Source organism: Mya arenaria, chromosome 7, assembly GCF_026914265.1.
Source record: "Mya arenaria isolate MELC-2E11 chromosome 7, ASM2691426v1".
Classification (NCBI taxonomy): Eukaryota; Metazoa; Mollusca; class Bivalvia; order Myida; family Myidae; genus Mya; species Mya arenaria.
In genome coordinates this window covers 4402789-4417618 of record NC_069128.1, presented here as the reverse complement: position 1 = coordinate 4417618, position 14830 = coordinate 4402789, and the positions used below count along the sequence as shown (strand labels likewise).

At 37.1% G+C, this 14830-nt stretch overlaps 1 protein-coding gene across 2 annotated transcripts in view; it reads left to right on the top strand.

Annotated features, from left to right (window-relative positions):
• The first annotated feature begins 1458 nt into the window (after positions 1-1458).
• Positions 1459-14830, top strand: part of LOC128240388 (voltage-dependent L-type calcium channel subunit beta-1-like) — a 55161-nt gene continuing 41789 nt past the window's right edge. For both annotated transcript variants that reach the window (XM_052957025.1, XM_052957023.1), the window contains exons 1-2: positions 1459-1668; positions 4085-4168. In XM_052957025.1, the coding sequence (XP_052812985.1) occupies positions 1651-1668; positions 4085-4168 (102 nt within the window). In that variant the 5' untranslated portion in view covers positions 1459-1650. The remainder of the gene's footprint in view (positions 1669-4084; positions 4169-14830) is intronic.

The window sequence follows — 14830 nt, the reverse complement described above, 5'->3', positions numbered from 1 at the left end:
ATCATCATCATCATCATCATCATTCATCATCATCATTATTATCATCATCATCATCATCATCATCATCATCATCATCATCATCATCATCATCATCATCATCATCATCATCATCATCATTATTATTATTATTATTATTATTACTTTTTTAAATAAAAATATAAGGGTCGGATGCGGGTTGGGTGCCCCGGTTGCGCCTCCATCGCCCTTAACCGGAAATAAGGGTTTTATAAGGTTTTGGGGCATGGTGCGTAGACAAAATGTAACCTAGGTAAGAGCTTTAATGAAACGACCCCAGACTATTTAACGTTCACCGGTGTAAAACATTTTACACATGACTATTTAACTTCCCTCACAGAAGACGAGTATAAATATTAGTGGTAAGACGTAAGTATCGACCCTTTGAGTGAGAGGATAATATGCCGGTAACAATGTACCTGGAAGGCTCCATATGAAATACTTCCTTCACAGGAAAAGTATTCCTTGGATAAAAATTATTGGAAATGGACCTATAAATGTACTGATATTCATCGTTTAAATTAAAAGTCCCACTTTCGATTTTGACCATTGTAAAGGTCTGTGGTGTGTATAATAAGAACATAAAGGGACAGACTCTTTTGTATGTAAAGGGGTAAGTCAGGCCCGAAACCGGTTTTGTATTATACAAATATTCTGTAAAACCGTTTAACACGATTAACCATGATTATTGGAATACATAAATTTCATAGGTAGGCGGAGCTGAACAGTTCCTGCAGACCATACCAGAGACCACTACAACCAGTGTATTTGGTTTATAATAGAGAATAAAGAATGCAACTACAGGTGAAGTATAGGGCCATGGAACGGTTCTTATTAGGGTTCTGTCTCAGAGCGAAATTTTCGACAAAAAACATAACCAGAGTGAAAAGTATGTTTACTAAATTATTTATTGAGGGGTCGGTCAAAACATGTGTGAGTACTGGAAACGAGAAACTTTATTTAGAGTCGAGGCTTTTAAAAACAATAAAGATTAACTCGTTCAGAAATTTTACGACGTAAATAGTTCATTTCACTGTAAAACATCACGTAGCGAGGTTTCAATATGTAGTCATAAGTCATGTTGTGAGCATATGTATACACAGGGAAATACCTCTGGTGTACTTGTACATAATATTTAGTGGTCTGTAACCTTGTTCGTTGGCCTTTTCTGCAAGCTGAACGTTTATCCAATCAAAGTTGGCGTAACAAATGCAAGGTGCGCTGATAATTAATAGTTTCGAAGGGTTATACTTTCACAATCGAATATCTTTAATATTTAAAACTTAAAGTTCGAATTATTGCTATTGATTCGAGTTGTATGCTGGTACAGTTTTAATCTCAGTTTTGTTTATTTGTATCAGTTTTTAAAGGAAATACACGTAAACAGTATTTTGCTTTTTCGGATTCGATGTTAAATCCTCCTAACTGTTTTTGCTGATTTGATTGGTCCGAATAAAAAGATTCAGAGGCTGACAGAAAAACACAAGAACAACTAAGTCTTTGCGATTTTGGGCAGATACAACCTTATTTATAACTTTTGACAGATATATCTAATTAGTAAAATGGTAGATCCCCATATGCAGAAGGCCACTGTTGTCAAATTTAGTGGAAAACGCCAGAAATGTTGACGGGGCGATGCCTCGTCAAGCAGAGGTGGAGTAGAATTTTCTAATTCACGAAAATTAACTATTTCTGTATGATGATGGAAGATCTCGCCTGGGTTTAGATACATATTGTCTAATCTAAGTAGTTTTTTAATGAATTTGTTAAGCTAGTTAAATATAATATGATTGAAAACACAGTCATACAACATTATCCTACTCACGTTTGTTTACAATGTTTCGCTAATTTGCCGTCATTATGGGAAAACAAAAGACGTATCAGTTTGTTCATCCAAACTCTCAGAAACAGAATAGTTGTTTAAGCAAAATGAGCTTACAACCATAAATGAAGGAATAATCAGGGTTTCCGCCAGGAATTTCATAAGGCATGTCGGAAGGGGAGGGTTTGGGAGGTGTCCCCTCCCGACGTTGATTTTTTTTATTTTCGTAACCAAAATGGTGCGATTTCCTGCATTTTAAACAAGTTTACAGTTAATAAATTATGTTCCTATGATTTAGAATTACCAACTCAAGTCCGATTAACATTAAAAATATTTGTGAAAAGGTTTAATTGTTTCTCTTCATTTATTTTTGGCATTTCTCAAGTTTTCCGACAATACAATATCGACGATATCGATCGACTCATGTTGTGATTTGTGCGGGTATTATTTATATTGACACCGTTGACGTCACAGCAAAATGTGTAAAGCACGCTGCATGCTGGAACACAAAAGAGCCCGCTGGTGGGTGTATTCGTATTTAAAGCTGCAACAGCTAATATTTTTAAAGCCGGGTCGACTAAATAATAACATAAAGGGAATGTAATGTGTATTTTAAGATTTATTTATCTTTTTTCTAAATAAATTAAAAGAACGATAAAATAATCAACACAAAATATAACTTTACACTAAACTTAAGACGGGAACGCGACTCAATTACATAAGACGACATAGCATAACACTTAACACAGATATCATAACACGGAACACAGATATCATAACACGGTTCTCAATTACAATTTAATAATTGGTTAACAAACGGACTCGAGATTAAAAAACAAAATAAAACGACACATGATTTATGTTACCGAAATCAATTAACACTTATTGTTTACTTTGCGTTCATAGATGATTATAGGGATGAAGGTCGCAATTACGACAGAGGTGTTTTCACACATTCCCATTTTGATAAAGAATAGGAGTTTGGTTAATTGCACTGTCGATTCTCACCGACACGCCGTCATGCTGTCGTCGATCCTGAGTGGCTGATACAAATCCCTTAATAGTCCCGACACGCCTTCTGGCTGTCAGTCAACCGTTGCAATCGCAACAAAACTGTGCATTGTCAAAACTGATGATTGTTTTGATAAGGATTGTCACTACGCGGATTAAAGCATGTCGGCATAATTAACGCGTGTCGGTAATTAGCCTTGCCAGCGGAAGGCACGTCGGGCCCGACAAGCCATAAAGGGCTGGCGGAAACCCTGATAATAGCTTAAGTTTTAAATATAAAGAGAAAAAGAAAATGCCTACTAAAATTTTAAACTGTCATGCTATGATCTTTGCTTATGACTGTCGTCTTATCCTGAAAGATTGATTTATTCTCCAGTTTTCTTCCTTTCCAAAGCAACAGCTGAGTTTCTACAAAATAGACCAAAAGAATATCCCACAAGTTTTCCAGCCATTGAATTAAGGCTCTCCTCTGCGTTTTGCATTTTATTTAGTTGTCCTATATAAATGAAATGCATAAATATGATAATTTAATTCCAAAATAGACCAAGGACCAACATTTCAAAGAAATAATACAAGTGCCAATGCCCATTATAGTAACATTGAACCAATAATAAACAAGCCTGAAGTGTTGTGAAAATGATCATTTAAGGCATGTAGTAGATCGTCCCTTACCATTTATATAAATCACATTAAAACACTTCAATTTTATAATTTAATATATTTTCAAATGTTCACAATCTTTCAGAATACTGTTGGCCTTGGCCAAATGTAAACAATATCCAGCAATCTTAATAATCACAGATTGTGAACCCTAATTTTAGTTTTAGAATCTGCCGTAATTTGTTCACATGTATTTTAGACATGTATTGTTATATTGACAGCTGTGCATGTATGAATATTTAGGCCTCCTATTTTATCCCGATGCCAGAGAAGTGAATGACTTTAAAGATTTTGAACATTTTAACAAGTTTCATGTATTGTTAAAGCTTTCTGTAACTAAGTTTAAAATAAAGTTATCTACCACAGTAACTGCAATATGCATTTGGGCCATGAGAACATTTCACTCAAAAAAATCAGTTTGCTACATGTATGCAAGAATCCCATTGAAATTCAATGCAATTAAACATAATTTGAAAATTAGATGCAAATTGAAATCATTTATTTTTCTTGCTGTGTTGTAAACATTGTTAGTACTCTTGAAAAAAAAAAGAAAAAAGAAGGTATTTTCCATTTTAGGAAAAGCCTGGAAGAATGAAAGGGAAGTTTCCAAAGAGGTCGGATGGCAGCTTTTCAGACAGTTCAAACAGCTTCGTCAGACAGGTATACATGTCCTATACAAATTTGGCTGCAGTCTTAAGAAAATTTGGAAAATTGAATGATGTGTTTATAGATGTATGATGCCAGCTAGACATGTTTGCATATGTCAGTATTAGAGAGGTTGTGTTACATTACTTGTACAAATAAAAGTTGCAGTTTGTCTTAAAAGGGAAAACAGAATATTTCTTGCATAAACTGCTTCCATAATGAGTTTGATGAAGTCATTATCCTACTCACACATGTATGACTAAAATCACAATGTTAACATGTGCCCTGGAAACCATACCATGCCTTAAAATTTTATAAGTACACAGGCTGGGATGACTTAGTGATCAAAAAGAAGTTCTCTTAAACAAGTAGATTTCACAACCCCTCTATTTTGTCTAATACTGACATTTGAAACTTGGTACACTTGTTGCCAGAGACAAAAGCACATGTATACAGTAAGCGCATAACTGGGTTCTGGCTTTAATACTTATTGAGTTATTCCCCTTGTCCGTCTTTAAAAACAGTGACAGACAATTGCTGTCATTCGCTTTATGGTCCTCTTGTTTTCTAATACCTATCCTGGTGGAGAGTATGTTTAGATATAAAGGTAAAGATAGACAATTTAGTGAAAGTGCCGGTTGAAACCTAAGTTACTAAGACATTTATGACACAAGTTTTGTTAATCTTGGATTTAGTTATTTAGAAGATTGTTGATAACCATTTGTATGCGCATGTGCAAGTTGTGCACCTTCTCATTAATACTGTGGACATTATCCAAGCATCTTCTTTTCACTCAAGTCATTTTTAAAAAATCGTATCATGAAATAAAATCACCAGGGGTTCTAAAGTTACGGATTAGTCCTGAATTCTGGATTGAACTTGAGACTATTGCACTGTTGTAAAGATTGTTTATTTGCTTGGACCTTTGCATCAAAAACAGTGGAAATTACCTTTAAACAGTGTGTGTATACCATGTGATAAATTACATCATATATGCTACGTCGGAAGGCAAAAATTTGCTTAAAATGAAGACTTGAATCAAAGATAACTTTTTATTTACCACGCCAGTTTAAATGAAGCAATTTATCACATGGTATACACACACTGTTTAAATGAATATAAACAATTTTGGACACAATTTGAAAAGGGATATAGCCCCCTTTACCCATGTCCTTTGAACATGAATCCTCAGCTGTTTTTCAGGATTGACAATCATCAGCGTTAGAACTCCTGTGAATAAAATGGACAAACTAACATGATAATCTTACCCAATGCATCCAAGTCATTTTAACAAGCATGTATTCTGAGAAAGAATTTACTTACACTTTCAAATGTGTTGTGATAATAAAGAGATATGTAGCCAATATGAAATTATTTATACTTTATATGTGAAATTATATCTTTATGTTACTAGATGTTTACTGAAATTGACTTTTACTTGTGTTTTGATTTTTACAAGATTATCTTCTTTTTATGTATCTTAGAATATTATGTGGAATGCTAAATGTGTTGAATGATATATTTGTAAAAAGTGTTACAGTACAAAACTCAGTATTGAAAGATATATTTGTAAGTTGATACTTAAAGTTTATCCTGGCTATACATGGATGTGAATGGGAGCCTAGCTCCTGGTCTCTAATTTCTAAGGCTGATTGTCAGCTGGATTATACAACATTGTGCTATCTTTTATTGATGGAAATTAATCCCTTTAGTGGTCAATTGAATGTTTAAGTAACACGCATGATTTTCTGCTTAATTTAGAATAATTAATCAAGTGATATAATTAAAGCTGATAGCTTGTAAAGTAAAACTGGGAGAAAAAGTGCCACCAGTTAGGGGCTCGAACCAATGACTGCCGCAACACTATCATAGCGCTCGAACCAACTGATCAAACTGGGCGGTTTGTACTTGTGCACACACACTACACTCTTTGAAGGTTTTTTTACTCACTAAGACACCTGGACTGGAGCTCTGATGTATTAACTATAGCATTATACGACTTGTTTCTAAGTATTTAAGATGCAGTCTGACATTCGAATATCAGACATTTGCAATTCTTATAGGGCAGCAACCTAGGTTTCCGCTATTTTGACTTGTCTGCTGTTTATGGAATTTTCATGTTATTTATAATGCATTCATTATAGAATCCCCCTTGGGTACATTAAGGAAGTCCATTTTGACACATCATCTTAGAAGTCTTGGTCCTACATATATTGGCTAATAAATTTCTTACTTGTATATGTTATGACAGTTTTCAGCAGGGATGGGGCAGTCATAATGAATATTTGGTAAATATATTTTGACATAATGATCAGAAAATATCTTTGATGTTAAAGAAAGACTGTTTGCTTTAAGAACGTTCAAAAACCATATCAAATTTAGGTAAAATATTTGTTTTATTTTTTAAAGGCTGAAAGGTCATGTACATCGATAATAATCCATTTTTGTTTCTACAAAAAAAAACTCAGGTGCAATTCATATCAACATAAAGCTGCACTCTCACATATTGAATGTTTTGACAACTTTTAATTTTTTGTCTTGAAATGAGCCATTATTTTCAAAAACCTATAGAAACCATTTACATAAGACTGCTAACAAAAAATTAGAACGCAGATTTTTATATTTAAGTTCAAAAAGATGTTTTATGCATTTTCTTAAAACGTTTGTCGGTCTAAGCCATTAAATATTAATTCAGATTGAAAAAATGGCGATCTGATCTTTTGTAAGCAGTATTTTATCATTGGTTTGCAGATATTCACACAAAAATTTGTAAAAATGGTATATCTGTGAGAGTGCAGCTTTAATAGGACTCGCTCATTTTTTTATAAATTTTTTAAGGATTTTTATTAATGCAAAAAATGCTGTATCGTGATCGTTTAATTGACTGCTTTCAATGTATTTAATACAGCTTAAAATATCCATCCAGGTATGAATAAAGCCCTGCGGCCAAACATGATCTGTTTTTCTATTTTTTTTGGCGGGGGGGGGGCAAAACATGAGTGACTCCCTTTACAGCTAATCTGTATGTTTGAATGCCTACAAATATATGTTTAAAAGATAAAACTAAGAATTCCTGTTTTTTTTTGAAAGAAAAACCAACAACCAAATGCTTTCTATATAGGATTATTCACTCATATCCCCACCAATTGGATCACCGCTCATATCCCAACCAATTGGATCACCGCTCATATCCCCACCAATTGGACCACCGCTCATATCACCACCAATTGGATCACCACTCATATCCCCACCAATTGGATCACCGCTCATATCCCCACCAATTGGACCACCGCTCATATCCCCACCAATTGGATCACCGCTCATATCCCCACCAATTGGATCACCGCTCATATCCCCACCAATTGGATCATCGCTCATATCCCCACCAATTGGATCACCGCTCATATCCCCCCTAATAGGATCACCGCTCATATCCCCACCAATTGGATCACCGCTCATATCCCCACCAATTGGATCACCGCTCATATCCCCACCAATTGGATCATCGCTCATATCCCAACCAATTGGATCACCGCTCATATCCCCACCAATTGGATCATCGCTCATATCCCCACCAATTGGATCACCGCTCATATCCTCACCAATTCGATCACGGCTCATATCCCCACCAATTGAATCACCGCTCATATCCCCACCAATTGGATCACGGCTCATATCCCCACCAATTGGATCACCGCTCATATCCTCACCAATTGGATCACCGCTCATATCCCCCCTAATAGGATCACCGCGCATATCCCCACCAATTGGATCATCGCTCATATCCCCACCAATTGGAACACCGCTCATATCCCCACCAATTGGATCATCGCTCATATCCTCACCAATTGGATCACGGCTCATATCCCCACCAATTGGATCACCGCTCATATCCCCAACAATTGGATCACCGCTCATATCCCCACCAATTGGACCACCGCTCATATCCCCCCTAATAGGATCACCGCTCATATCCCCCCTAATAGGATCACCGCTCATATCCCCACCAATTAGACCACCGCTCATATCCCCACCAGTTGGACCACCACTGATATCCTCACCAATTGGATCACCTATCATATCCCCACCAATTGGATCACTGCTCATACCCCCACCAATTGGATCACCACTCATAATCCCCACCAATTGGATCACCAATCATAATCCCCACCAATTGGATTACCTTTCATACCCCAACCAATTGGATCACTGCTCATACCCCCACCAATTGGATCATACCCCCACCAATTGGATCACCAATCATAATCCCCACCAATTGGATTACCTTTCATACCCCAACCAATTGGATCACTGCTCATACTCCCACCAATTGGATCATTTATCATATCCTCACCAATTGGATCACCTATGATACCCCAACCAATTGGATCACTGCTCATACCCCCACCAATTGGATGACCGCTCATATCCTCACCAATTGGATTACCTATTATCCCCACCAATTGGATCACTGCTCATACCCCCACCAATTGGATCATTTATCATACCCACACCAATTGGATCACCTCTCATAATCCCCACCAATTGGATTACCTTTCATACCCCAACCAATTGGACCACCGCTCATATCCCCACCAATTGGATTACCTTTCATACCCCAACCAATTGGACCACCGCTCATATCCCCACCAATTGGATCACCGCTCATATCCCCACCAATTGGATCACCGCTCATAATCCCCACCAATTGGATCACCGCTCATATCCCCACCAATTGGATTACCTTTCATACCCCAACCAATTGGACCACCGCTCATATCCCCACCAATTGGATCACCGCTCATATCCCCACCAATTGGATCACCGCTCATAATCCCCACCAATTGGATCACCGCTCATATCCCCACCAATTGGATCACCGCTCATAATCCCCACCAATTGGATCACCGCTCATATCCCCCCTAATAGGATCACCGCTCATATCCCCACCAATTGGATCACCGCTCATATCCCCACCAATTGGATCACCGCTCATAATCCCCACCAATTGGATCACTGCTCATATCCCCACCAATTGGATCACCGCTCATATCCCCCCTAATAGGATCACCGCTCATATCCCCACCAATTGGATCACCGCTCATATCCCCACCAATTGGATCACCGCTCATATCCCCCCTAATAGGATCACCGCTCATATCCCCACCAATTGGATCACCGCTCATATCCCCCCTAATAGGATCACTGCTCATATCCCCACCAATTGGATCACCGCTCATATCCCCACCAATTGGATCACCGCTCATATCCCCACCAATTGGATCACCGCTCATATCCCCACCAATTGGATCATTTATCATACCCCCACCAATTGGACCACCGCTCATATCCCCACCAATTGGATCACCGCTCATATCCCCACCAATTGGATCACCGCTCATATCCCCCCTAATAGGATCACCGCTCATATCCCCACCAATTGGATCATTTATCATACCCCCACCAATTGGATCCCGCTCATATCCCAACCAATTGGATCATTTATCATACCCCCACCAATTGGATCATTTATCATACCCCCACCAATTGGATCATTTATCATACCCCCACCAATTGGATCATTTATCATACCCCCACCAATTGGATCCCTGTTCATAATCCCCCCTAATAGGATCACCGCTCATATCCCCACCAATTGGATCACCGCTCATATCCCCACCAATTGGATCACCGCTCATAATCCCCACCAATTGGATCACTGCTCATATCCCCACCAATTGGATCACCGCTCATATCCCCACCAGTTGGACCACCACTCATATCCCCACCAATTGGATCACTGCTCATATCCCCACCAATTGGATCACCGCTCATATCCCCACCAATTGGATCACCGCTCATATCCCCACCAATTGGATCACCGCTCATATCCCCCCTAATAGGATCACCGCTCATATCCCCACCAATTGGATCATTTATCATACCCCCACCAATTGGATCACCGCTCATATCCCCACCAGTTGGACCACCACTCATATCCCCACCAATTGGATCACTGCTCATATCCCCACCAATTGGATCACCGCTCATATCCCCACCAGTTGGACCACCGCTCATATCCCCCCTAATTGGATCACATCTCATATCCCCACCAATTGGATCACCGCTCATATCCCCACCAATTGGATCACCGCTCATATCCCCCCTAATAGGATCACCGTTCATATCCCCACCAATTGGATCACCGCTCATATCCCCACCAATTGGATCACCGCTCATATCCCCACCAATTGGATCACCGCTCATATCCCCAACAATTGGATCACCGCTCATATCCCCACCAATTGGATCATTTATCATACCCCCACCAATTGGATCCCGCTCATATCCCAACCAATTGGATCATTTATCATACCCCCACCAATTGGATCATTTATCATACCCCCACCAATTGGATCATTTATCATACCCCCACCAATTGGATCATTTATCATACCCCCACCAATTGGATCATTTATCATACCCCCACCAATTGGATCCCTGTTCATATCCCCACCAATTGGATCATTTATCATACCCCCACCAATTGGATCATTTATCATACCCCCACCAATTGGATCCCTGTTCATATCCCCACCAATTGGATCACCGCTCATATTCTCCTTTGATTTCTTAGAAAGCCTTTTAAATAAACATTCGCCATATTTGCATCAAGTCTTTATGCAGGCCATTCTCACCAAACACTAATTAAGTTTTTTTTTTTTGGCTCTATGACACAATAACTTCAAATTGCACTGAATTTATGGTTTAATAAAGCAAAAAGATACAATAGCCATTACTTGTTTTTACTCACTAGACAGACCATAGTTATTCATAACATTGCTATTATTCGCTCTGATAAATGGAACAACAGAATGAATTCACCAGCATACTGGGAAATTGGGCCTTTTATGATTAATTGTTGTACAAACTATAGACATTAAAAGGTCAGGCAGCAAAATATCTATTCATAATTCACAAATGCCTTACTCATTGGGAGAAATTGTCTAATTAGTGCTATTTGATCACATCGGCATGGGACGTCCCTATAGATATATTGGGTGATATAACATTTTCAAGTATTTTAGGTGGAATATTTTGTATACTTATGGTAATATATGGGGAGGTGATATTAATACTGTGTTTCCAGAACCTGATTTGTTTGTAAAGATATATAATGACGCGGCAAATAATAGTGGGAGTTACATATAAGTCCTAAAGCAATAAAGCAAAACACAAATAAAAAGTAATTTGCTTTAGTACCAAGAATTTCATAACCACTATTAACTAAGCTTTTACGGGTGGCCTTCATTTTAAATGAGACCCAGGCCATGTGTAATTCATATAAAATGAATATGATGTGAGTGGCTAACAATGAATGCTGCTTTTTCTTGGAATCAAGTAAAGAATGGTTCAATAGATTTTGTAAAAAATATGCTGAAATTAAGGTATTGAAACATTGGAAACCAAACATTTGTAACTTAACATAAGAATATAAGGCATAATTGTTTATTTCAATCGTCACCGAGTCAGTGTGTCTATACCACGTGATAAATTACGTCATACATGCTACGTTGGAAGGCAACAATTTGCATAAAATGAAGACTTAAATCAAAGATAACTTTTTTTTTACTACACCATTTTAAATAAAACAAAGGGCAGTCTATGCCGCTTAAAGAGCCCCCCTTGTTTCATTACCGAAGTTTGATAAGGTGATTAATTTCATCAAACACTTCAACAAACCTGTTTCCATAATAATGTTTTGACAGTGCTCCGTCAGACGGCTGTATTTGGAAAAGGTTTGTCGAAGTGTTTGAAGAAACAAAACTCCCAATCAAACTCTGGTAAAAGACCGAATTCGGGGCTCCGTTAGAGGCATAGACTGCGCTATGTTTCATCTAAAATGGTGAAGAAATAGTAAATTTATCTTTGTTTAAAGTCTTTATTTGAAGCAAAATATTGCCTTCCGACGTAGCATTTATGACGCAATTTATCACGTGGTATACACACACTGCGAGTGAGCATAATCACTTTTGTGGGAGTTCATGAGGTATAATAATTATATTGCTATCTTACACTGAAACAAGCATTCTTTCTTTTTATTATATGCCTAAAATTAGAATTTAAAGTCATTTTATTACACTTTATCGCCAATTTGTATATACACATTAAGTGATATCAAAAATGACGTCATTGATACTGTGTCCCAGCCCTGTGCGCATAAGTGTTTCAATTTGAATGTGAGAACAGGCTAACATTGCAGAACAGTGAATAATATCAAGTTGATATGTTCACTGTTTGAAACAATGAAATACCATATTTAGCTTGACAATTTGAAGAATAAGGAAAGCTATACTACTTAACCTAGCGTTGGCATCAGCATCACACATTGATTTTTAAAGGTTTTGCATGTAAGCACCTTTAAGTCATTAACTTAAAGCAAAAGCATCATGTAATTTACATTTAAACTTTAAATATGTGTTTCCAACTATTCAACTTGATTATCTCATGAAATTACAAAACACTGTATATAATGCTAATTATGGGCCTTTATTATGGGACTTTAAATTTGTTTGACCTAGCTGTTAATGAAGTTCAGCAGATAGGTTAATGCGAGAAACCAGCTTTCAGAACTATGGCATAAGTTTGGCCTGGCTCATTTGTGAAGACAAAACTCCCATTTGGGCAATAATCACCCTGGACTGGTGCAGAAGCATATTTGTTCCAATATATTATCAGTTTATTATTAGTGGGACTTCATAATTTATTAGACAAGTATTATCTTGATAAGTATTGGTTCGGCGGTTATTGGCAACCATACATGGATGTGATGGTTGAATGTAAAACAGTTGTAAAGGACTCATGTGTGGTCAAAATCATGGACTGGCTTTGATGCTTCCCATAATTGAGTAGGATCTTGGATTGAAACTCATGTATATATTCTGTGATGTGTTTTTAAGTACTTTGTAATGGACATTTGTTATTTTGGATATCTTTGTAGAAGGAAAATGAGCTTTGGATAAATGAAATTGTCATTCAGACTCAAAATAAATGTTATAATTGACGGATTATATCGGACATTGCAAATATTTTAAATTCAAAACTGTTGATTTAAGTGATTCTAATGGATATATTTGTTATTGTAAACAATTGTGCTTTCTCAAGTGAATTTTTCCAATATCTCAATTTTTGATGATTGAATTTGAAGCTAATGCATTGAAAATTTAAATACCTATAAAACAATTGTTTTTTGCACGTCACATCCAATAAGGATGGATGCAATAACAAAAAATGCACATTAGGATTATTGCTTTGTGTGTCTTATTTAATATAGTGTGAATGAAAACTGGATACATAACAATGACGAAGAATAGTCATCATGTGGATTTCTTCTTTCCACAGGTAAATTAGTTTTTAGATCTGGTCTGTCTCAAAATACTAACTGAACTGTACCACAGCAGTTTTAAAACTTTCTCATTCTCAATTTCTGGTAAACATGAAAGGGACGGTGATAATGCATTTTTTTTTTAATTAATGAGTTATTAAGTTTAAATCTTTTGACTTTTATGACATAATAATGCAAATAAACAAAAAAATACATGTTTTTTAACTTAGCTGCAATTTGTGTGCAGACCTGGAACCCAGCATGCCTTTTAGCGAGAAGTGAGCACATGAACCATTGATATAATTGAAACATTTGTAGGAAATTTGTCTTCATGATATTTTTTTGTGGACAAAGGAAGGGAAATAAGACAAACCAGAATTGTCACTGATATTTGAGTTGTTTCCCTTTTAAACAATAAATAAATTATTATAAAAAACCTGTATGGATGGATACCTATGGCAATGAATTTATCACCAGCCATGTAAGTCAGACCAGCAACATTATATCATTAGTTGCAGAGAGTAATGAAATAATAAATTTGAACATAGAAAAAAAGTAGGTGGGTGCAAAAAGTCAAACAATATCTGGCTTGCAATAAGATTTCTTTTCAGCCTTACTATAAGATTATGATTGGCCAATTCAACCCAAACATGAAATAAGCACTGTGGGCATGTCAGATCTAAGGACTTTCAACGGGCTGGGAAGAATGCTAAGTGTTCTCTCAGTTTTGTATGAATGAAGGTATTTGGAGACTAGCCAGATTTCTGTGACTTTAGACTGGTGGCAAAGAAAGGTACCAAATTGTTTTATTCTCATCGTTGTTGGTTCATACTGTTTTGCTTATGACTGGATTTGTGTCTTTTATACATTGGCTTTGTGTGTTCTTACACTCTTCTTAGCTGGTATCATTTATATAAAAGTTGGTTTCTTTAATCAAGGGCTTACTGAAAGACTTACGTTACCTACCCTAAAGCTAGTCACCAAGGTTTGACTGTAGTGTGCCTTGTGCAATATATAAGCAAGGTAATACAAGATAATGCTTTGCTCACTCACCATTACAAGATTTTGATTAATGTACCTTGCAATAGTTAATTGGTCCAAAAGTCTCTTAGCCCAGATTCTAGGTTCTCTAGGTTTACTCTGATAGAAACGTACCTTCCAGCCACTACAGGTATTGATAAGCTTAGACAAGAATTCACCAAGATTTTGTTTGGTGTTTCTTGATCAAAAATACCCCCCACTCCCCTCCCCCCTCCCCACCTGGTCTGAAAGTTCTAAAGCACCTCTAGTCA